This window comes from Molothrus aeneus, chromosome 8, assembly GCF_037042795.1.
Source record: "Molothrus aeneus isolate 106 chromosome 8, BPBGC_Maene_1.0, whole genome shotgun sequence".
Classification (NCBI taxonomy): Eukaryota; Metazoa; Chordata; class Aves; order Passeriformes; family Icteridae; genus Molothrus; species Molothrus aeneus.
In genome coordinates this window covers 11471442-11493564 of record NC_089653.1, presented here as the reverse complement: position 1 = coordinate 11493564, position 22123 = coordinate 11471442, and the positions used below count along the sequence as shown (strand labels likewise).

The following is a 22123-nucleotide window of genomic DNA, read 5'->3' as shown; positions in this document are numbered from 1 at the left end:
GTATATATTTGTATAAAACGCTGCCACGTTGGGATGAAATCTCTAAACTGGATGACCTGTTCCTCCTGTTTCTTTCATTTTGTGCAACAACTGTGGTCTAATTCTCTATATATTTTTTCCAGTGACAGTGCTTGCTGTGAACGGTGGGGGTTGAACCCCAGAGGGGACAAATCATGTGTACATTGATGTGTTTGAAGGAATTTCTTGTAATCTATGACAATTGACAAACTTTTGATTTATTTTTCCTCTTGCTGCCTTGGAACACGGCCCCTACTATATTTTAACTGCACACTGATAGTGATCTATTGTGAGTAAAAATGGGTTCCCTGTAGCCCAGAGTGCGGTCCAACCTGTCTTTCTCTAGCAGAGAGTATTTTTGTTCAGTATTTTGGTTCTTTTCTTTATTTATGTTGCATGTAGCAGTGACGTCATACCCACAAGTTTCTCATTGTTCCCACCAATGGAGATTAGGGTGACGTTGAAGAAAATACAGCAGTTTTCCCTTCTTCCACCTATTTGCCCCTTTTTTTCTACAAGCTTATTTTTATCCCTAAATGAAAATTAGATCTTGGCAGTAGTATTTCCTTGAAATTATTCTAGGGATATCTCATGAATTTTTAGGGATATTGGTTAGGCTGGGGTAATAGCCACTATAGCACTCTTTGCCTGGTTCAATACAATTCATTTGTCAGGTCCCTGTTGAGGTTTTCAGTAATGGTCAGTGAGAATAGTCCTTTCCATTGCACAGCTGACACAAAGAGTAGCACAGCAGTCTTTTACTGTCCTTATCTAACTTTTTTCTCCCTAATGACAGAAAAAAGTGTTATGGGAGAAAGCCAGACAGTGAATTAAAAGTGGGTTTTAATATATAAACACAGAGATAACTTCGACAGGAAACAAGCTGCAGTGATTATTTTCCTGAGCCTGCTGGTTTTGACACTACCTACATAAGTAGACACACACTGACTTTCCAGGGCCTTAGCTGCAAAGTTTTACAGTATTATTATATCTAGAATATGAGCTTTATGGACCACTTCATGTCAATCTAGGTCATACCACTTGAAAGCGTGCAGGATCTATGAAGGCTCTCATCAGCCACTTTGTGTGTACACTCATGGTAAATACAGCATTTGGGACATGGAAAGAATTTGCTCATAGAAATACAAGTGCTGCAAAGAAATGCACTGGTTATAGGGCAGTGTTGGGATTATATGGGCTTGTTCTTTCAAAGAGCAAGGGGGATTGAGTAGCTGCAGTGCAGCATTACTGTGCCATATTGAGGCTGTAACTTTACTGTGTAGCTGCAGCTATTCTAAGTAAAGGAGGCCTCAACATGCAACTTCAAGATTTTACCACATATTCTGAATTTATTGTGTGGAAACATCTCAGGTCTTAATCAGGATTGAGATATTTTCCTCCTCCCAGCTATACACACTGTAGGATCTTGCAAAGAATGAAGGAATAATTTATGCTCTTGATAAAGTTCTGGCCTTCTTGAAATTATGGTGGCCTGCATTATCATTATTTGCTATTTATTTTATTGTGGAGCCTGCAAACTACACTGAATGATTGAGATCCTGTTGTGGAAGAAAATATTCAAGGATAGAACAGAAATTTCTTCAAACATCTATTTTTAGCCAATAGAATGACACAGCAGAAAGATGAAGCAGCAGGCAAAAGCAGATTGTGAAACTGGTCAGCATGATAAGAATCAGCAGTAAAACAAATTCTATAGATGAAATGGTGAATCCCATTGACTTTGAGGCAAAATACTAGAAGTAATCTGGATTTATCTGAAGCAATGTATTTATTTAAAATATGTTCTTATGTTGAGACCTTTGTGAACTAAAGAAATTCATTAAATGGTAATAAGTAAAGAGTTCTTCATGCGGTGAAAGAACTAGAAAAGAAAAGGTCATGTAGTTTTGCTTTGGTTTTTTTCCATTTCCCCAATAGCTTAAGTTTGTTTAGAAAAGTAGTTTGCTTTGAGAGTGCACTGGCTGGAGAGTCTTCTGTAAGGTAATGAAGGAAAGGTCATGATCAGATTTGAAAATTAAAATGAATTGGTCTATAAATGTGCTATTACATCAAAACCCGAGTCATTCTTATATCTACTAAAATAGGGCAAGTTGTCCGCTCAGGTCTCCTGCTGTTTTTTCAGTTTTGGCATAGAACAGCACTTTGTGAATTGGAACAAACAAGTAACCAGTTGTCATTGATGGCAAAAATTGCAAGAGAGTGAGCAAGCGCACTTGCTAGTCTTGAAGTTGACTTGTAAAAATTAAATAATGGAGAGATAGATTTTCCTGTTGCGTTAAGGTGAATAAATTCTCACCAACAGTTTAAGGTACTGCTGTATTTTTCAGGAAACTGAAACTGTGCTGGGGGAAGTCCTGTCTGTGTGTCAGTCTCATGATGCTAAGCTGGCAGGCCATCACTCCAGCCTGGTCGCCTTTAATGCTGATGATTTTTCACTCACAGTTTGGATCATGAGAACTTGACGAATTGAAATAACAGTGTGCATTTCAATTCTGAAGTGTCTTGGGACCTTTTTATACCTTTTTGTACCATTGGGTGGTCAGGAAGGGAAGGCTCCCGATCCTGCCTCTGAGCAGCTGCTGCCTGAGAGAGATCCACTAGATGTCCTCGGAGCTCCACCCTGGCTGCGCTGAGCGCCGGGAAAAGCGCCGGGAGCAGCACCAGGATAGGGGGCACAGCCCGGGGCTCACGAAAAATCAGGAAAGAAGAAGGAATACTTTGTTCTGCTTTCTTTAAAGAAAGAAAAAAAGGAAAAAGTTAAAGGAGCTGTTCCTTGACATTTTAGGTAGAGAATAATCTGCAGTTTCCTTTGCTTATTTTTGCAGCTGGAAATATTTCCCATTACCGTTCGTGAACTCTAAGTAACGCTTCAGATCCAGACAATCTACACATTTTAACTGTACTTTTTGACTTTTTGAGATCAGAAGTAAGGTCTTGTGAAAAGCTTAGACATCTGGGGAGCTATTCTTTCTTTTATAGAAAGGAAGGCTACTACCTTCTGAGAAAAATTGCATCTGGAAGTTTCTAGAAGTATTTATTTAGTTTCTAAGCAATTGAAAGAAACTTTGCTCTCCTTTTGCTCTTAATGAGTAGTTCATATGTGCCTTGTTTTGTAAATTATTTAAGCAGCCTTAACTTAATGTCCATAAAAACTTCCCCTGATATTTTTACTGATTAGTTTTACAAATGTTGTGTGATTGTCATCATATAAAGTACAAGGATCTGTCTTCTCTTTTTTTTTCCCTATTTATTACACAATTGAAAATAGGAAAGTAGTTTCCTTTATGTCCCAACTTTTGTTTTCACCAGTATCAAATTACAATTCTATTCAACATTTATAGCACAGCTAGGAATAGGAATAAGTTGATTCTTATGCAGGTCCTACAGGTGTCAGATAAATTTAACACACACACACACAGAGGCTGTTCTTAAGGTCCCCCTGTCTCTCTGATGATTCCCATTTTCTGTTAATGTTTATGGAAGTTTTATAGAAAATGGTATGTGTGTGGCTGAACCATTTAAAATCATTTCTGTGCTGTCTTTGATCTTGTCACTAGTCATCCCTACTAATAATGCGTGTTTTGTTTTATTTGAAATAAGTATTGTATTTGGTGTGAATGTAACTGACTGTATAAAAGGAATGAAGAGTAACAGCATGTTTTCTTTCCAAAAGTTATTGCTCTGATATGCAGTTGCTTATATACTTGTTAAAATCCTTGTGGCAAGTCCTTTCTGCTGCTTATATTTCCAGGTCCAGGCCTGTTTCCTGCATGTTAATGATGTGAAATATTCAAGTGATGCATGATCTCCAGAACAACTGACAATAATAGTTAAAAACAGTCCCTGAAGGGTATTGCTTTTGAGAAACGCCATCATGTCCTTCCCCTATTGAAGAGAAGGCCTTAAATTTCCAACTTTATTGGTTTAAGTCTGATGAAAATGGTACAAAAAGTTTTCCTTCCTAGCCTTCTTTGCCCTTAAGGATGATTTCTTTTTAATTTCCATAAATTTGTCCTATCCTATTATTGACTGTTGACAAGATATGGCCAGAAGTAAATGAGAACCAGGGACTGTTACTAACCAATGACGTAGCAGTTGGGAATTTCTGAGCAGTGTGTTTTGCTACAGCATTTGATTAGAAAAAGTCCTTCAAAACAGCTATAATTACAGCAAAATGGGCCTGCTTTTTTAACCTCACCTACTGTCAGTGTGTCTCACAAATACCCTTTATTTTTCTTTAATTTCCTTAAAAAATAAGAAAGTAGGCATACTGGAAAGACTGTTACACTTTTGGTAACCTATTTCACTTTTCTTTTACTGTCCAACTTTTCAACTTTAAAGAATGTGTTGGGAAGAGTTAGAGGGAAAACACGGGAAAATGCTGTTTTGAATTTTCTGTGTAGTTTGAATGTGTATGCATTAAAGCTGCCGTGGAAACCTTCTTACTAAAAGCCAAGCTCTGAGGAATGATGTACTATGCAATGAACAAGCCTGATGCTGCATGATGAATTTCTGAACAGCTGTAAGATAACTCTACTAGGATGCTAAAAGAACATGGCATTAGTCATGTGAGCAAAGTTTTAGAGGAATGGGGTCGCTGCTGAAGAGATCACTCATTCATCTCCCTCAATGCCTGTTTTCCACAATCATAATGTTACCCTTGCTTGACAAGTATACTGTATGGCAAGCCATCAAGGCCTTAGAACAGGACTTGACCCATCTGAGTGATTTCAATCCCTCTTTCCTGGTGACTGTGGGATTAAGAAACTGGAAAAAAAAATTCTTTTAAATTTCATGTCATTACCATAATGCAAAAAAAGACATCCTAAACTGAAGGTACAGGCCAGAGAAACATTACCTTTTTTCTGCCTTTGCTTTTAAGGTTTTGTTTTTGCCTGTCAGTGTTGTTTTGTTTTTAGTATAATTGAGTCAGTTCAATCTAAACCATTACCAAAAGTTGGTTCAGTGCAGCATGTGAAACAATCTAAATGGCCTTTGGATTCCTTGAGAGGTAAACATACCTGATTCTGATAACATACAAAATTCCAGGATGGTAATTATACATGCATTTATAAAATAGGATGCTCTATATTTCTAGGAATACATAACAAGGACATTCAGATGACTGAAAGATAAAGATGTTCTGTCTGACCTGGCACTTGTTTTGGACCTAACGCCTCTTGACTGACTTTTGAATCCAGAGCAGAAACCATGCCAATGATTGGCTCAGCATGTTTCAGTGGACCAATGCTCTGTGTGCTTTTGGTGATGCCTTATTTGTGAACTGAACTTAATGTCGAGCATATTTACCATTTTTAGTTTTGTCTCCTATATGGGCAAATTTTGGTATTCTGTCAAGAGTTAATTTGAATTCCTGAAGATAAAATGTAAGAAAAATTAATTTTTTGGAAAATTTTATTAATATCTTGTAATTCTTTATTAATGTATAATTGATTGCAGTAAAGGTGTTCCTTGGCACAGTTTAATACAGAAAAAATATTATAATACATTTAAGAATAAATATATTTTTATATATATGTGTGTATGTATAATGCATACGTGTGTATGAGTGTGTGTATGTAAGAATTTATTTGTATGTGTGTTTCTGTGTGTGTATACATACATACATATATTTATATATGAAGAAATCTCTGATTTTTTCAGGAAACAGGATAGGCCAAAGTACCTAATGGACTAGCAACTTTTGTTTTCATTTTAATCCAGTGTTATTAATTGTGCCAAGGGAAAAGCATATTCTTATTATTCTGTGCTTTTACTGTGTTCTATTTTGATCCAAACACTTGACTGTAAACAGTAATTTTTCCCCATGACTGCGGTCACCCTCTAAGACTGAACAGAAATAAAGAGCAATTAATCTTTTGCCCTACTTTTAATGTACAACCAAAGTGTTATCAATAATCTCATTGCATTTTTTTTTCCTGGGTCAAGACTGTTAACATTAACTAAGGCCTGTATTAAATCCCTTAAATTACCTTCCAGCTGCCTTGTTATATATATAACCTTGCCATTAACCTGCTGCTCTTCCTCTCCTCCCATCCAACACATGGTTATAGCCAAGATGTCCATCTACAAGAGAATGAGACTGGCATGTTGTTTTGATTGCGGACGCTCTGAGCGTGACTGCTCTTGCATGTCAGGCAGTGTACATAGTAACATGGACACCCTTGAGAGAGCCTTCCCACTTTCTTCTGTCTCTGTTAATGATTGCTCCACCAGTTTACGTGCCTGTAAGTTTTAACACCAACACATGCTGTTCCATGTTTGTGGTGTCTGTGGTATCATCCCTGTCTTGTGTCGTGCATTGTAGTTCTGTGAGTTTTTAGTGGGCTGATGCTTTTTCAAAAAATCAACCCCAAATTTGATCACAGCTCTGTATTTATATTTCTGTTTTTATTTTTAATGCAAAAAAATGTAAATCATTATTTTGCTTTGTGTGCTCTTTATGAAGCATCCTCTTGCAATAGCCTTCAGGATCTTAGTAGTGCAGTATGGTGACATCTTTTCTATTTAATTCATACAATACAAATTGTATTAATTAAGCAATAAGTGCTTTGGTGGAGGACCAGACCTTTGTCTAAATCTGTGACTGGTGCCAAGTGGGTACCTTTAATAATATTGGCACTAAAGCATCATACAATGGGCAGTGAATAAATATACAGGATACAACATAGTAGCTCGAATTCTATTCTATGCTGCTACTTTTGCCTTTAGTTTTGTTTGTAACTCTTCATTCTCAGTAAAGCAAGATCTTCCATCTAATACAGAAACCACGGAAGTGTTTGTACTTTTTGTAAAATCGGTTGTACTTTTTGTAGCGCCTTTTTAGAAAAACTAGGTTGGTGCAAATCCCTGGTACAAATGTTTTGAAATTTAATGTAGTGTCTGTTCCATAGGACAGTAACATTCTGGAATGTGCCCTGGAAGCTCTTTTGAAAGATCAGGGTTGAGAGTGAAAAGACAGAGAACCTAGAACAATTCTGCATGGCCATTAATTCTTCGGACAAGCTGTAGGGATTCCAAAGCTTGGATTATCAGTGTGATGTCATCAACTGAGGAAGATTGTTAAATGGTTTTTTGTGTGTTTGTTTGTTTCATTTTCTTGTCCTCTTTAGTCATTCTTAACAGGCAAAACTATGTCTTGGGACAGGAGCTGTTTTCCTTTCCCTACCCAAATGGCAAAGGAAAGCTATAAACTTATCCAGCTACAGCTATGAGAATAGATTGGAGTTTTGATCAGGAAGCATGTCCATTTTCCAAGGCAAGTCATTTTGGACAAAAGTGCCTTCTGCTGTGAAGACTAATGTAGATTTTGGATTATGCACCTGGTTGTCTTTTGGTACCATATTGCAGTACGTAGCCCAAGTGCTGAATGATTTTGCTTTAACTATTTTGACTTATGAACTATTTTTCCAGTCACAAATATAAAAATTCTATAATTGTTACCTTTCTTTTGTCTGAAGACCACATTAATTAAAAATATTCTCATAGGATTTCTTGGAGATTTTACCAAAATCATCTCTCTCTGTGTATAAGCACTCTGAACATCCTAGCAATCTCCTTGCTTGCAACTCATGTATCACCATAAGGTGGATGGTTCCTAGTTTTAAGTCCTGTTGTAAATCACAGGACTTAAAACTAGGATAAAAACAGTTTTATCCTTTAACGAGAATTTTATCAGGGTAAAATGTAGTAAAGCATACTTTGTTAAGAAAAGCAAACAAGAAACCTTCCTGTGTTGAGAATTGCTGCAGGCAGTTTTTTGTACAGTGTAACAGCCTCAGTAACACCGTGCCTGGTAGAGTTTGTAGAGTACAGACTGGTACAGAGAGTTTGTGGCTGGGCCCTGGCATTGGTGTTAACAGCAACCAGATTAGGATAAATTAATATGTCCCCTGCAAGTGGATAAAATTTCTGCCATTAGCACTGTTTGGCAAGGAAAGAAAAACTAATTTGTAGGTTTACCATAGCTTTCAGGTCCACTTAAGACTCTACAGAGGCAGATAAAGTAAACATTTTTGATTGTGTTGCCTGCTGAGCCAAAACCCTCCACAATAATGGTATTATTTCCAACAAAAGCCAGAGCTTTTTGGGAAACATGTTAGAGCTATGTTATATTTTGAAGGATAAGTGATATTGACAGCTTTGAGGATTTTTAGCATCCTATCCTTCATGGGCCTTTTCCCCCCTTCATCACTCCTTCAAATCAAAAGAGATCTCAGTCTTCCCCTTGTGAGGCTAGTCACCTTTGACTGTTAATAATAAGTACAAAAATCAATACCAATTCACACTCTTTGCAAAGCAGCATAAGCCTTTCTTTTCCAATTAAAATATATATATGCACGCAACGTTGCACTGGCAGGGCTTCAATAGAAATCAGTGCGTTTTCTTTGCAGTGCACAGGGGTCGGACGATGCCCATCTTGACAGAGCTAGTTAGCTCAGAGAATGGTGGGGAGAGTCAGCTTTTCATTAAATATGAGCAGATGTGAAATGTAGAGTGTTTGACAATTAGAAATGGCAGCAGCAGGGCCCCAGAATCAAAGTGAGGTCAGATTGGTGGATCAGATTACCTCTCTTACATTCTTTAGTTGTTCTGAAAATCATTTTAAATTAGTGTCAGTGGAGCCATGATGGGTTTTGCCCTTTGTCTTTTATGCTATGACTGTATTGTTTCCCCAGACACTCATTAAAGGTCATTATACTATTACAGGGCTTGCTTTGGTCGTGGTGCCCCAGTTGAGTTGGTCTGCTTCTACAATTGCTTAATGTACTTCTTTCTTTCCTTTTTTTTTTAACTTTTGATTATAAAAGCGGGCTTTTTTTTCCAAGGTAAATAAAATCACAGACCATTGTATGGAGCTTCTTGAAACAATGAGTGGTTTTTGTAGGAATTAATGCTGTTTCTAAAAATCGGATGTTGAGTAGAAGATGTCAATTTACATATTCTGTGGTGTACACAGGATTTAATTTTCTAATTGTATAATCTGCAGAGAAAGTAACACTTGCAGTGTATTTTCCACTGTGAATGGGTGTCTCTGTTATTATATTGTTTCTACTTTCAGCAAATGAAAATTGGTATTATGATTAGGTATAATTACATTAAAAGAGCTTTTGAGTTTATAGGCTGTTTTCTGGAAAAATATACTGATAGTTTTTCTAAATGTAAGGAAAGAGAATTTTAAGTCTTTTTTTTTTTTTTGTATCTACATTTTTACGGGTTTAGCTGTATTTGGTGGATTGCTACATGAATAGCAAATGGTCCAAATACTTCTTGCATTGGAGACTCAAGTCAGAGTGAAGAGAAGCATTTAGCCACTGAAAAACCTGGGGTGGTTTATGCATTGAAATTATGTTATTAGCAAGTGTGATGTTTCTGCTTAGGTCTGTGCCAAGTCTTGGGGGGTGCCATTCAAATGATTAATTGATACAGACAGAATCTTAACCTGAACCATTTATTTTCTGTGTTTCTCCATCACCATATGGCTGTGCTTCTCAGGAACATGAAAAGTTCATGTTCCTAAAGGAAACCTTTCCTAAAGTTGTTGCTGCACCCACTGCCATGGGAAACTAAATTTTCAAGGATATTCTTGATATTAGGCCCAGACGTATCTAATTGAACTTGTAAGAAAACGTGCTTTGGCATGCTCTGGTAGTTCTGAGAAGCTTTATGGGAAGACTTTTGCTTTGGTGAATATAAAGGATATCTGGAGACAAAAGAAAAGAATAGTTATTGCTACATTTTGAATTTAGAGTTCAGCCCAGGCTCTTAGATATCTTACATGGAAAGACCATGGTAAGAAAAGTTGGAAAAAGTGTAACTTTTGAAAGATGGAAAGCATGTATCTCCCTCTGTGCCAGACCAAGTTTAAAGCCATATATTCCATATAATCTTCTAGTGTTAGCACATGTTTTATTCTGTACAAACAAGTTAGCTGCTGAATGTTTCTCAAAGGACCAAAAATCACATTCTGCAAGGTGAACATTTTGGGTACCAAGGTTGGTAAACTGTGCTGAAACTATAACTGGTGATGGGACGGACCTTAGCAAGTAAGGCCAAGATAAGCTCCAGCTTCTTCATTGACCTGTTACTTCAGACCCTGCCTGTGTGTCTTTACAGCTGAAAAAGCCAGATTCTATACTGAGAGTTGAAATGACATATAACTCACTGATTTATCCAGAGAGATAGATACGTAACAGGCATGAGTCAGTGTATCTAAAATTCATCAGTTGTATAAATATGCTTGGGCTTTTCTAAATGGGTTGACAATTATTAAGTCCAAGGTTCTTGAAATACTGGCTGAAAAGCCAGCATATTCTATTTCTCCTAGAATGCGAGAGAGCATCCTTTGCTTTCTGCAGAGGATGTGTCCTCTGCTTTTCTAACCTATTACTTCTCTAGTCCTGCTGTAGTAGCCAAGAGAAGATAAGTAGCTGTCATGCATGAGCAGAGGTGCAGGAAGGGCAGGTATGTGACCTCTCAGGAGACAACTTTAAGTGCTAGAATTTTCTGTTCACCCTTTAGCAACAATGGGTTTCCTTTCACAGGATGTGTAAACCACCTTGTGGTAGCTAGAGACTATGAAATGTTCATCCAGCTATGAATATCATCACATTTACATTGTATTTATAATGCTCTGATTACTACTCTGGGGTAGTACCACTGCTCTCTCCCTCTACACACCTTTTCTGAGCTGTGAGACTTCTGCAGTGGCCACAGGACAGAAGTGGGTCTGTTTGCTTGGAAATCTTAGTTTTGCATGTGCTGCATAAATCCTTTCTCTTCTATACAACCTACTGACCTCTGTGTGGTCACACTGTCTCATCTTTGTCCTGCACAAAAACCCAATAATATGCTTTTAATGTTTTGAGGAAGAATATGAGATTGAGGGAATAAATAGGCAACTGGGTCTTGGAAATAAAAACAATTGGGCAAGACAGATGGTCTCCTTTCTGAATGGCATAAGGTCCTAAACAAATTATTATAAACAGATTGTTGTGGTTTTTACAGCTTACTTCTTATGGAATGACCCCATCTCTGTGTACTGGACAATTGTTGTATAGGCTAACTTTTTTTTTTTTTTTTTTGTGAGATTAATGAAAATGGAACATTAGAATGAGACATAGTGCCAGATAAATTCTTGGTAATTCAAAGGCAGAGAGAATATAAATAATAACCCCAAGAAAGGAACTGTGTGTGAAATACTGAACTGGTAAAACCAGTTCCAGATACTGTCCTTTTTAGGGTGACAGATTTTTACTTCAGTTAGATTGGTTTCCATGCATTCACTGTTGTATTCCTGATGTTTCTTCAAAATAACTTTACAAGACTGTGTTTTTCCTTTCAAAATAATGAAAATAATGTAAAAATGGGTACCTGTGTTTATTTTAGTTGCCAGTTTGTAAGAAATAACACTATTTTAGACAACTCATTAAGATACAAGTCCAGTACAACTGAAAAAGAAATCAAGCATATACATCTTAACAGTTGTTACTGGGGCATGAGGGGAATCACCTTCCTTAGCCATCTTCTGAGAATGAACCACTGTTGAGAAAGCTGGTATTGCTAAAACTGGACAGTGGGGTTTTAAAGCCCATAGAACCAAAGATGCATTCAAGTGTTTCACTAAAGAAGATGGGATGAATTGACTCAATAAATGCAATCACAGTTTTAACTAGCATTCAAGAACTGCTTGCTGGAACAGTGGTTTCACTGAGCCAGCCCTTTGTGTGCCTTTCTTGCCCTCCGATGTCCAGCGCTCCTCAAGGAAGTGATCCCCTCCTTGATCCAACTGTACCTTGCTCTGTATTGGTGATAGTGACATAGAAACAGTGACCAGAATGGGCTGGTAAATGGCCTCATGAGACTCCAAGAATCTATTCTATCACTTTCTTCACATATATGAGTGCACTGTGACTTCTGTATTTCCTTTTCAAACACTGAAGAGACAACATTAATTGCAAAAGGGGAAAAGTGATAGGAAACAATAGGGATTTTGCAATAGGTGACTTGAACTGTGTATTTATGCTCTAAGACAAAAAATGAATCTTTTATTGTTCTATATTTTAATAGAATCTGAGTGCTGCTAAATTATTTAAGCTTCTTTTGGGCATAGTCTGAGCATATAGGTGAGTACTGAGATGTAGAAATGCTGTAGTAGGAAAAAACCCAGAACCCTCCAAACTAAGCTGTTTTCAGAAGGTAGAATGGTAAAAATGAGACAGCCTGGCTCATTGCTAGATAATATAAATAATGAGGCATGCACTATTCCAGGTGAGTTTTGTGATGCAGCATATACCCCTGTGCTGATGAGAGTAAGCTCTGCCCAATTTGTGATGTCTGTAACAAGGAGATGAACTCTCACATCATCATGGGTTGGAGGCACTGCTAAGTTTAGCATTGAAACCTTTGAAAAATTGGGATAGTGGGGGAAGGAAAGATCAAAGAGTCTGCTTTTAATTTCTTTAGGCCTTTATGTTGAGTAGTGATTCTTGCCAGGGTCACAGGAAGGGACTGGTGAGTGGTTTGCTTTTATGGGTACAAGCTAGGAAAGATGCTGTCTGCATCCTGTGGAGTGAATTTAGCAGAGGGCCTTATGCAAGGTGACATGGAAATTATGTTTGCATTTTTAGTTCCTGAGTGTGGCTGGTTGTCACGAAACTCACCATGACAGTTTCTTACCACCAGGCAGCAGATTCTTCCTGTTACCTCCTTGGTGTGGGACAGATGCTGGCCAGTTAGGTCTCCTTCTCTGCTGCTTTCCAGCTATTTCAAGCGACAGATGCCAGAGCTGGCTCGGTTTCAGCTTGAGCATTTCTGTCATAGCCCTGCCTTGAGCCCAAATTCTGACCTTTACTATATGAAGTAAAGTATTTATGAACAAGCAGTGGCTTGATCCAGAGCAGGCTTAGAGCAAATGTCAAGTGTCAAGTCAGTCTCCTGCCTCCTTATACCACCTGCATTAGGAACCTGGATTAGACCCTAGACTACAGCATTGACTGCCTTAGGCTTTATGGGTCTGGAGAGACATAACTTATTAACAAAGAGTTATTAAATTTTTATCAGTTTTATAGCGCAATGTAAATGCCTTCTATGAATCTACATTGTATTCATTATCATTTAAAACGTTAATTAAGTCAAAGTTGCATTTAATTTACTTCTAAATGTGCCTTTGGGAGGAAGCTTTTTAAAACAGCTGTAGAATTGAGAAGCTCATTGATGCTGGGAAGTTGTTAGTACCATTTTTCAGGATAGGTCCCCCAAATTGATTGCTATTTTGACTCTTAGCTAGTTTGTGTGGATGTTATTGGGCAAGGTCTCAAATTAATGCTGAAACAACAACAGCAGAAAACTATCAGCTCATGCTCATGCCATAGACACTTTGATATGTAATTCATGTCCTCTTCCAATTACTTCAAAACTAAAAAAATTGATATGTAAATCCTGTACACTTCATAGTCTTGTTATAATTTATTTTCCTTTATATCCCTATTCTTTGTCTCCTTTTATAATTCAAGGAAAAAATGTGTTCACCAATTTGGAATATTTCTCCTCAGATTGAGAGAAAAATAAATCCTCTGGCTTATATCTTACACATTTTATGTAATCTGAAGGTATTGTAGTAAATAGAAGGAGGTGCTCATTGAAGTATACAACAGACCAAAATACTGTTTCAACATATAAAGTGGAATGCAGTTTAGTATAAAATCCCCTAGAATGAAAGCCTTTGCTTTATGTATGGCAGTGTTTTTTCTTTTGATGCATTTTGATATAAAAACAGGAGAAATATGGAAAACATCAAACACAGTGGAACCATCATCTGATTATTCCATGGGACCCCTAGCATATTTAATATGTGCATACCTGTAATCAGGTTGCAGTGACATTAGTAGTCACTAATATGAGTGACTAATATAAGTTCCATACTTCTAGAACCAAAAGCAGGGGCAGCCAACCTATTTCTTACTTGGGCTAGGAAAATCTGTTGAATTAGAACAGGAGATCTTCAGATTTTACCAAGGTCAGTGTGGCTCCAGCAGAGTGGATCAGCTCCCAGTCTGAAAGTCAGAAGCAACTTACAGGACAATTTTTCTGGGTCTTTGTGTTTTCTACTGAGTACCTAGAACCTTCTGAGGTATTTGTGTATTCCAGGAAACACAACCTCATGAATTATTTATGTTCTACATGAAAAGAGGAGATTGTTTTCATATAACTCCATATGAGGCTCTTGAAGTGCCACAACACAAGTGCCCATGCTGTACTATTGCTTTGATTGGGGTTATAGTAGACAGGAGGGGGTTGGACAGAACATAGGAGGAAAAGTCTTAATTTATTTTTAAGAAATCATAAATACATTTATTTCAGTATGTAAATTCTTAACTATGTTGATAATATACTTTATAATAGATTAAAGTTCAGTCATCCTTTCACTCTTTGAGACTATTCACCATCTTCTTTTAGCATTTTTTAATAATATGTTTATAATATTTTAATATATCTTTCCTTATGATACTTTACTTAATATTGAATGCTGTAATTCTGTGATTCACTTATTATCAAAGATTTTAGGAAGCATAATGTGTGCTACCTCACACAGACATGCTTCACTGATACTGATCAGACTTGTTAGCACAGTACAATTATTCTCAAAAGGAAGGGTGGAGAAAGCATTATTAGTGTGTAAGATGTGTCCGGTGTTATCTGGTCAAACACTCCTGTGTGCATTTTAGTTTGACTGGAAATTTTACCTAGGCAAAAATGGGAAACAAAAGTGCTGCTAGGCAAAGATCCCAATCTTGACTGTGCCACTGACTTACTATGTGACTATAGTTCTTCCCTTCAGAAAATGAAAATACCGTATTCTCAATCTATTATACTATATTACATTTTCTGCTGAGAAGTGCTTTGAGATCTACATTTTGAAGACCTAAATATAAGTCTAAATGTTGTTTTGACATAGGTATTCCCCTTCAGGGGCCAATTTTCTGATTTTATGATCTTTGCTTAAGAATGTAGATGCACACAGCAAGAACAAGAGAAGAGTGAAATGGGGTACAAGACAGAAAGAAGGTGTGGGGAAATTACCATAACTGCCTTAGGGCTGTCTATTTTAGGGAGGTTTAGAAAGGGTATACTATATGAGAGGGCAGGAGTAACTTGAGTTTATCTGCATCAGCAGAGAAGTATCTCTGCTGCCATATTTTTAAAATAATCTGAAGTTTTCAGCTGCTTTTGAACTTTAATTGGAATGCAGACCTTGTTTACTTTGAGGAACTGCTGAAGGAAAACCAAAAATTCATTATAGCATCTTTGATCTTTGTCCTGCAATTTCCTTTGTTCGTTCTCGCATAAAAGATTTTGCTTGCACTGTGCATGTTCCTTTCTCCATTCCCATGTTCCTGACATTATCTTCACTCTCACTTCATGGTGCTGTATGTTCCCTGACACAGCATGTCTGATAATATGGAGAGAGATTTTACATCACCCTATGCTATGAAGGAAGACTGGCAGCAGGAAATGGAGGCTCTCTTTTTGAGCAAACTTGCCAGAAGGAACCGTCAGGTGTGCCATCTAACAATGGACATAGTTATTATGACAGCCCTGCTTCTGTCATACTTAGATGATCCCATGTGGGATTGGTCATTAAGTAAAAATAGCAGCTTGACACAGACAGTAATTTGTAAGTCAAGATAAATATTTGCCTAGCTAGTAAAGTTTTATTGGCTGATATGACAAAGATTCTTCTTGAAGAGAATAAAAACAATTGCACTTTTTGAGCCTAATGTAGAGATGATGCTTATCCCTGTTCTGTGAGCAATATGTGGTGAATCCATAGGTGCAAACTGATAGCATATTTCATTAGCAGACATTTGTCCAAAGATTATTTGTTTCCTTGTATTCATGCTTTAGCTCTATTAGAATTATTCCTGATCTACCAGAAGATGCAAGGACTGCTAGGTTCTCTGTGATCAGTCAGTCACAAGATGGGTGGCAGCAAGGGAGTGATACAGTATTTATTTAGAATTGCAGGGTATGGAAATGACTATAATTCACACAATGAGACAGCAGAAGGATGAGAAAAAGTGAGATGCACTGCTGAATAGAACAGGGTGTACTTTTCTGGCTTGCACTACATACTGTCCTTTCCAACATATGAGACATGTTTCGCAAATATTCAGATGACATGCTAATATTTCTCATCAATAATGGACTCTTAACAATTTTTGTATCTTGTTTTTGACAAGAAACATTGTTTTTTACTTGGTTCTGAACAAAGCAAATAAGCTTTCCAATAAGTAAAACATAGTTTACAAACTCTTGGATGCTAGTAACTGCTTTTGGTGTTCCACAGAAAAAAGTATTTACCCTGTTGTGTGAGGTTGCACATTTTGAGTTCTACTGACATTAAATTTTAACTTTTGACAAATTACGTCTTGTGAAAAATGAGACATGAAAGTGTAATTTTTGTTTCATTTTATGAACAAAATTCTGCAGAGAATTAAATCTGTTTCCATTTCAATCAGTTTTCTTTTTTTTAGAAAGATCTAAATTTTTCAATAGTTCTTAAAAGATGGATTTTTTTTCCACCAAAACTTGTGTTCTACAGGAAAGTTACTCAAGGAAAAACAAATAAATAGATAAATACATATATGAAGAATTTATTTAAATATGTTTTGATTACTTGTGTTCAAGAGTCTCCTTGCCCTGAGTAACAAGATATACCTTACTTATTTCTTCATTCAGAAATAGGAGAAAAATGAGAAGACAGTAGGGCTGGGACAGATGTCAGTCTCAGCAGAGCTCTTGTAATGGTAATCATAGTGCAAAGATTGCAGAGCCTGGAGTCAGTAATGTGATCCTCACTATTTGACAGGATCCTTCCATACAAGGAGTCCAATGTGCAGGCATCTTACAGTTCAGAGAGTTACATGACTCAGCAGAAGCCCTTGGTTATGTTTGGAAGAGGAGTAGATGAACAAACAAGTTGCAGTGCCAGGGAAGACAAGCCAAGAATCCAATCACACAGTCTGGACTTGGCTCATCTTACATCAGTGTGAAATTCTGTAAGAGCAGGGATTGATGTTCTTCTAACTTGCTGACACCAGATCTTCCTGCATGGTAATTTATGAAGTATGAATTCTGTTCTCTATCTGCACTTCAGTATGCCATTATCATAAAGGTTATGGCATTCTTAGAACTACCTACACCTGAATTTGCCTCTTTCAAGTATAGGATTAGTTAAATTTTTGTTTCAGATCACCCCTGTTACCACTAGCACATGTAGTTTTCATTAGAGCATGATCTGTGGAGAACTTTCTGTCTTTCTGTTTTTTCTGAATAATCCCTGAGAATACTACCTCCTACTTCATTAAAGTGCCTACTCTGTTTTTGGATTCAGGATTTCTAGTGTTAGCATGTCTAGTGGCTGATCAAACTTAAAAGGTCTTTTTGATTGACTGATTGAGTCTTTGAACGCTACAGCTCATTCATTAACAGCTTTACTGGTACTTCTGCTGCTAAATAGCAAAATTCTTGTTTTGCATTTAAAATTGTAGCTTGAGGGCATGCCAGAATCATATCTTTAGGTTTGTATATTCTGCCTCAATACTCAAGATTCACATACTCCTCAGGAAGCATCCTGAAATTGTCCCTTGGGTCTCAGAGAGTTCCCCAGCAGTATCCTTGAGTTCTGCCCACGAGGAACATAAAATATGTCAAAATATGCATTTGGTTCTAACCTGCCCTTAGCATATAAGTCTTTTGTGTGCCCTCTTCTTTCTCCTCAAACAGGACAAAATAAAACCCTCAGAGGTAGAGCTCCAAGCAATTTGATTTTGGAAGATGACTTTCTTGACAGCTGTCAGCGTCCCCTGAGCATAGGATTTCTGGATGCTTTCAGTATCTGACTCTCAAAACATCTGGCAGCAACAGTATTTCCAAATATATTGGCATCCTGTGGCATTTGTGTTTGATATAGTTTCTTTTAGGGTAGTAACTGACTTGTAAATCTTATATATCAATTTTTTCTTTGTTGGAGAGAATTCCTCAGCTCCAGGTGATTGTAGAGTTCATTGTGAAGTTGGTGTGATAATACAACAGAAATCCTGGCAGTTCTGTGGTTTCCTGCAGAATCTTCATTCCTTTTTTTAAATTTTATCAGTCTTCTCTCTTTCTTATCATGATACTTACTTTGAAAAGGGATGGCATCTGTATTTAATTTTAGACTCTTAGTGTTTAAGTGATTTTTGTGCTGAGCACACCAAGTGCTCAATAGAACACGACTAAGTAACCTGCTAATTCAACACCTTGACAATCCTCTCCAAAATTGTCCATTGCTTTTTTTCCTCTCCTCTTGATTCATTGGACTGTGTGAGAACAGTGAGGGTGCTCTGTTGAGCTCCCTTCTCTTTCTTTGGTAATGCCCATATTCTCATCAAGGTTTGGTTAATGAATCCAGAAGTACCAAGCACAATGCAGTTGGGTTTCATGAAATTTTCTTTCTAAAGCTGTTCCTCATCATGGGCTGTCATGTGTCTGATCCTTGTCATGAGCTAAGCAAGGCTGGCATCTCTCTGTAGCTTTAGTATCAAAGTGAAAACTAAAAGGACAAAACATATGTAATTCTTTTTTTTTAACATTAATATCAGATTAGTTGGGTAGATTCAGTATTTTTTTCTCTGTTGCTAGCCTATGTAATTTTATGCCATTATAGTTGGTCTTAAATGAAATGAATGTGAGATGGCATACTTTCCCCTCTCACAGTATTTCAAAAGTGCTGAACTCTAGTTGCTGCAGAAGATTCAATCTTATCAGTAAAGTAGGTTTTTTAATAATAGAGAAATTATCTGAGAGAATTCATTACAGTGTTTTTTTTATTTTATATGGAGGTATTTTGAGCCTATTCAAGTTGTGTTTGCAAAATATGATCCTTTCTGTATACATCCATCGTTTCGAGTATTCCTTCTATGAGAAATCAAAATTATGATGTTAGTAACATTGTTATTAATTGTAAGCATTAGATTTCTTAGCTTATGCTTTATTTTCTACCCATATGGGGTGGATTGCCAGCTCTTGCTTCCCATAGCAATCAATTTTGGCCAGGCTGCTTTGAGCTTATTGCAGAGGTATGAGTTTTGGAGTTTTTTGTTGTTACTGTTGCTGTTTTATTTCCTTTTTTTTTTTTTTCTTTTTTTTTGGCCAGTGTTTACCTAGAAATTATGTACTGTACTGCCCTAAATTTCCATAGCAATTGATTGTATTTCATCTCCATTTTTGCTATCACTACTTTTGCTATTGTTTTGTAGATTTAATCTTAGTTATTTCTATCTCGGTTGTTTTTTTTATTAATATATTTAACAAGTAGAATTTGTCTTTTAGATGCATTTGTTAAAAGCAAGAAAAAAGCTTCAAAAGAATGAAGTACATTGTGGAATTCACTAAAGTAGGGATCACTTAGGAAAAAAAATACTCATTTCTTAGTGTTATAAAGAGTATTTACCTGCGTATCTGTAAGTAATAAAACCTGCCTATGTGACAATAGCCTTTTAATACTACAGGTTCAATCTATTTGATTAATTCTAATGTTTACCCTGTGACTTACAGTACTTTGCATAAAACAATTTCTTTGTTAACATTTCCTACTTTTATGAAAGCCATAATTCAGCTAATAGAGTATTGTTAAACTGCAACCAATCTGCTAAAAATCTCCTCTGGTAACAACATTTCTATGTATGAGAAGAGCTGAGAAATACTGCACTATATTTATGCATGGATTTGGAGACAGGAGAACAGCACTGGGTCTTGAAACTCCCTGTAACCAGCAGGTGGTGGTGCTGGCTTAGAAATCAGTAGTGGCTGAGGAGCCTGCAAGAACTTCATTATGAATTGCTTTGCTGAGGAAACAATTTTGCAAAAAAAATATTTCAGGTGGCTCTTTTAAATGGTATACAGTTTTTTGCCATAGAGGTGTGTGCAGTGTAAGCACTTGTCTCTAGAACCAGTGTCTATGTAAATAGGCTCAGCATTTTATACTTTACATAGGAAATTATATGATGGCCACACAAATAACAGGAGTGTGAAGACCTCCATCCCAGAGGAATGCTACAGCTAAGTCTGAAAGAGTATTGAGGATCACTGAGCCTGATTCTATGAAAATTTAGTAAATGGAAGTTCTTCCACTGATGTGGGTGAAAACTGAACAATGATAAGAAAGCCAGAGTTGAATGTTAATATTTCAGTTCTTTTTGTTCAGAGACACAGACATTTCTACACCCTTTTTTTCAAAGATAAACACAAGCCAAAAGAAGTTTAATGGTATCAAATTTTACTAAGTAAAAAATAGGAAGAAAACCCCAATTTATCAGTCGCATATTAACCACCTAGTTAAAAATAGAAACAACCTCAGCCAGATCGTCTCAAGCGTGTTTTCAAAAGTAAGGCGACTCATGGGGAAGCAGAGGAAGAATTGAAAAAAAATACATAAAATCGTAGAATTTAAGAATACAATCTCTTGGATTTATAAGCTTAGGAAAATCTTCACTTCACTGTGGTATTGGCAGGGACCTAGATTGTCTTTTGTAATGAGCAAGGTAGATAAAATTTTATTTCAATTTAAAACTTTAGAATATGTAGATTGAAATTACTGGAAATATCTATTTTTAAGATGTTAAGGTAAGTTGGCACTTCTTAATGGAAAAGAGAAGTGATAATTCTAATTAGATTTCTGCAGGATGAAATCTACACTTTCCAATATTCACAGGAAGGAAACAGTTGCAGCAAGACTGAGCTGGAATTTGTGGAGTCCTGCTCCAAAGGCATGGAAATATCGCTTTCCTGTGCACTGAAATACTCTGCCTGACAAACAAAATCTATGCTGTAAATATAACATTTCTAATCCCAAGGAGTAGAGCAATCACCAAGGACTCCTGTCCTTACTTTTACTCATAGTTACTTCAAGGCATTGTATATTTTTCTTTGAATTTATTGGAGCAGGGGGAGTATAAACAGTAAAGAGATCGTAGGCACAATGATGAGTAGCCTTTCAAATTTAGATTTTTCTTTTTTTAATAGTAGCTTACTTTTTGTCCACAAGTACAACTTCACCGTTTTCTGCAGTGACTGATCAGATTGTGTTTTTAGTCACAAAGGGGAAACTTCCTTAACTTTGTAAAAACAAGATAGATTCCTTCTGCAGTTTAGCAGAACTGCATAACTACAGTGTGCCCTTGCTAGTGTCACAACTTCTTCCTCTGTGTCCCTTATAGTTGGTGTCAAAATCTTCTTTGAGGCAATAGGACAAAGGACCATACAATTTGGGTTGCTATGCATTGAAACAAGGACAGTCTGTGACAATGCATGGAATATTATAATTTGCTCTGTGTTGCTACTGCTAAAGTATCTCCCAAAGATGTGTCTTTTGGCTTTACATGTCACACCTTGGGAAACTGTCAAAGGACTGCTCATAAGGAAATCAGTGCCCTTTAATTGACACTTTTTTTTAAAGGAAGGGAAATAGAAACACAAAAATAAAAAGGATGTTACAGTTATTTAATGTTAGAGGCACACCTTCATGTCTAATAAAAAAAAACCACCAAACACTGTAATAACAGTATCACATATGAATACAGTATATTTTTATGGAATGTATTCAAAATGTACTTTTCAAACAACAGTAGCAACATCGCAGTCTTACACTTACTAGGTCTGAGAAAATTAGAGATTAACAGCCACAATTTCACATCATTTGGTCATTTGAATTCTAGCAAGATCTGTGACTAATAAAATCCTTTAAACCAGAATTGACTGCAAGTGAGCCACCCAATGCTGTGTAACCCAAAATCAGTGGTAAAACTAAATCCCAGTCAGGAGATTCCCATTCCTCTGCCTGTAGCCATGGAGTCATCAGGTAGTCTGTTAAAATGTTAACAACCGTGTGGCTTTGAGCAGTCCTTTTGTACTTTGCTGTGCTGCAGACAGCAGCTGGGGCTCTAAAATCGTAGTTCATAGCTGCTTGTGACTTAGTAGGAAGCACAGGATCTGAACAGCTCTTTCCTGACACTTGGGGTAA

The 22123-nt window shown here is 36.9% G+C and overlaps 1 protein-coding gene across 29 annotated transcripts in view; it reads left to right on the top strand.

Moving 5' to 3' along the window:
* Positions 1–22123, top strand: part of KCNMA1 (potassium calcium-activated channel subfamily M alpha 1) — a 415621-nt gene that overhangs the window by 312109 nt on the left and 81389 nt on the right. For 16 of the 29 annotated variants that reach the window (XM_066554091.1, XM_066554112.1, XM_066554086.1 and 13 more), the window contains one exon: positions 6114–6287. The exons of the other annotated variants lie outside the window; for them this stretch is intronic. In XM_066554091.1, the coding sequence (XP_066410188.1) occupies positions 6114–6287 (174 nt within the window). The remainder of the gene's footprint in view (positions 1–6113; positions 6288–22123) is intronic. 29 annotated transcript variants of the gene reach the window in all.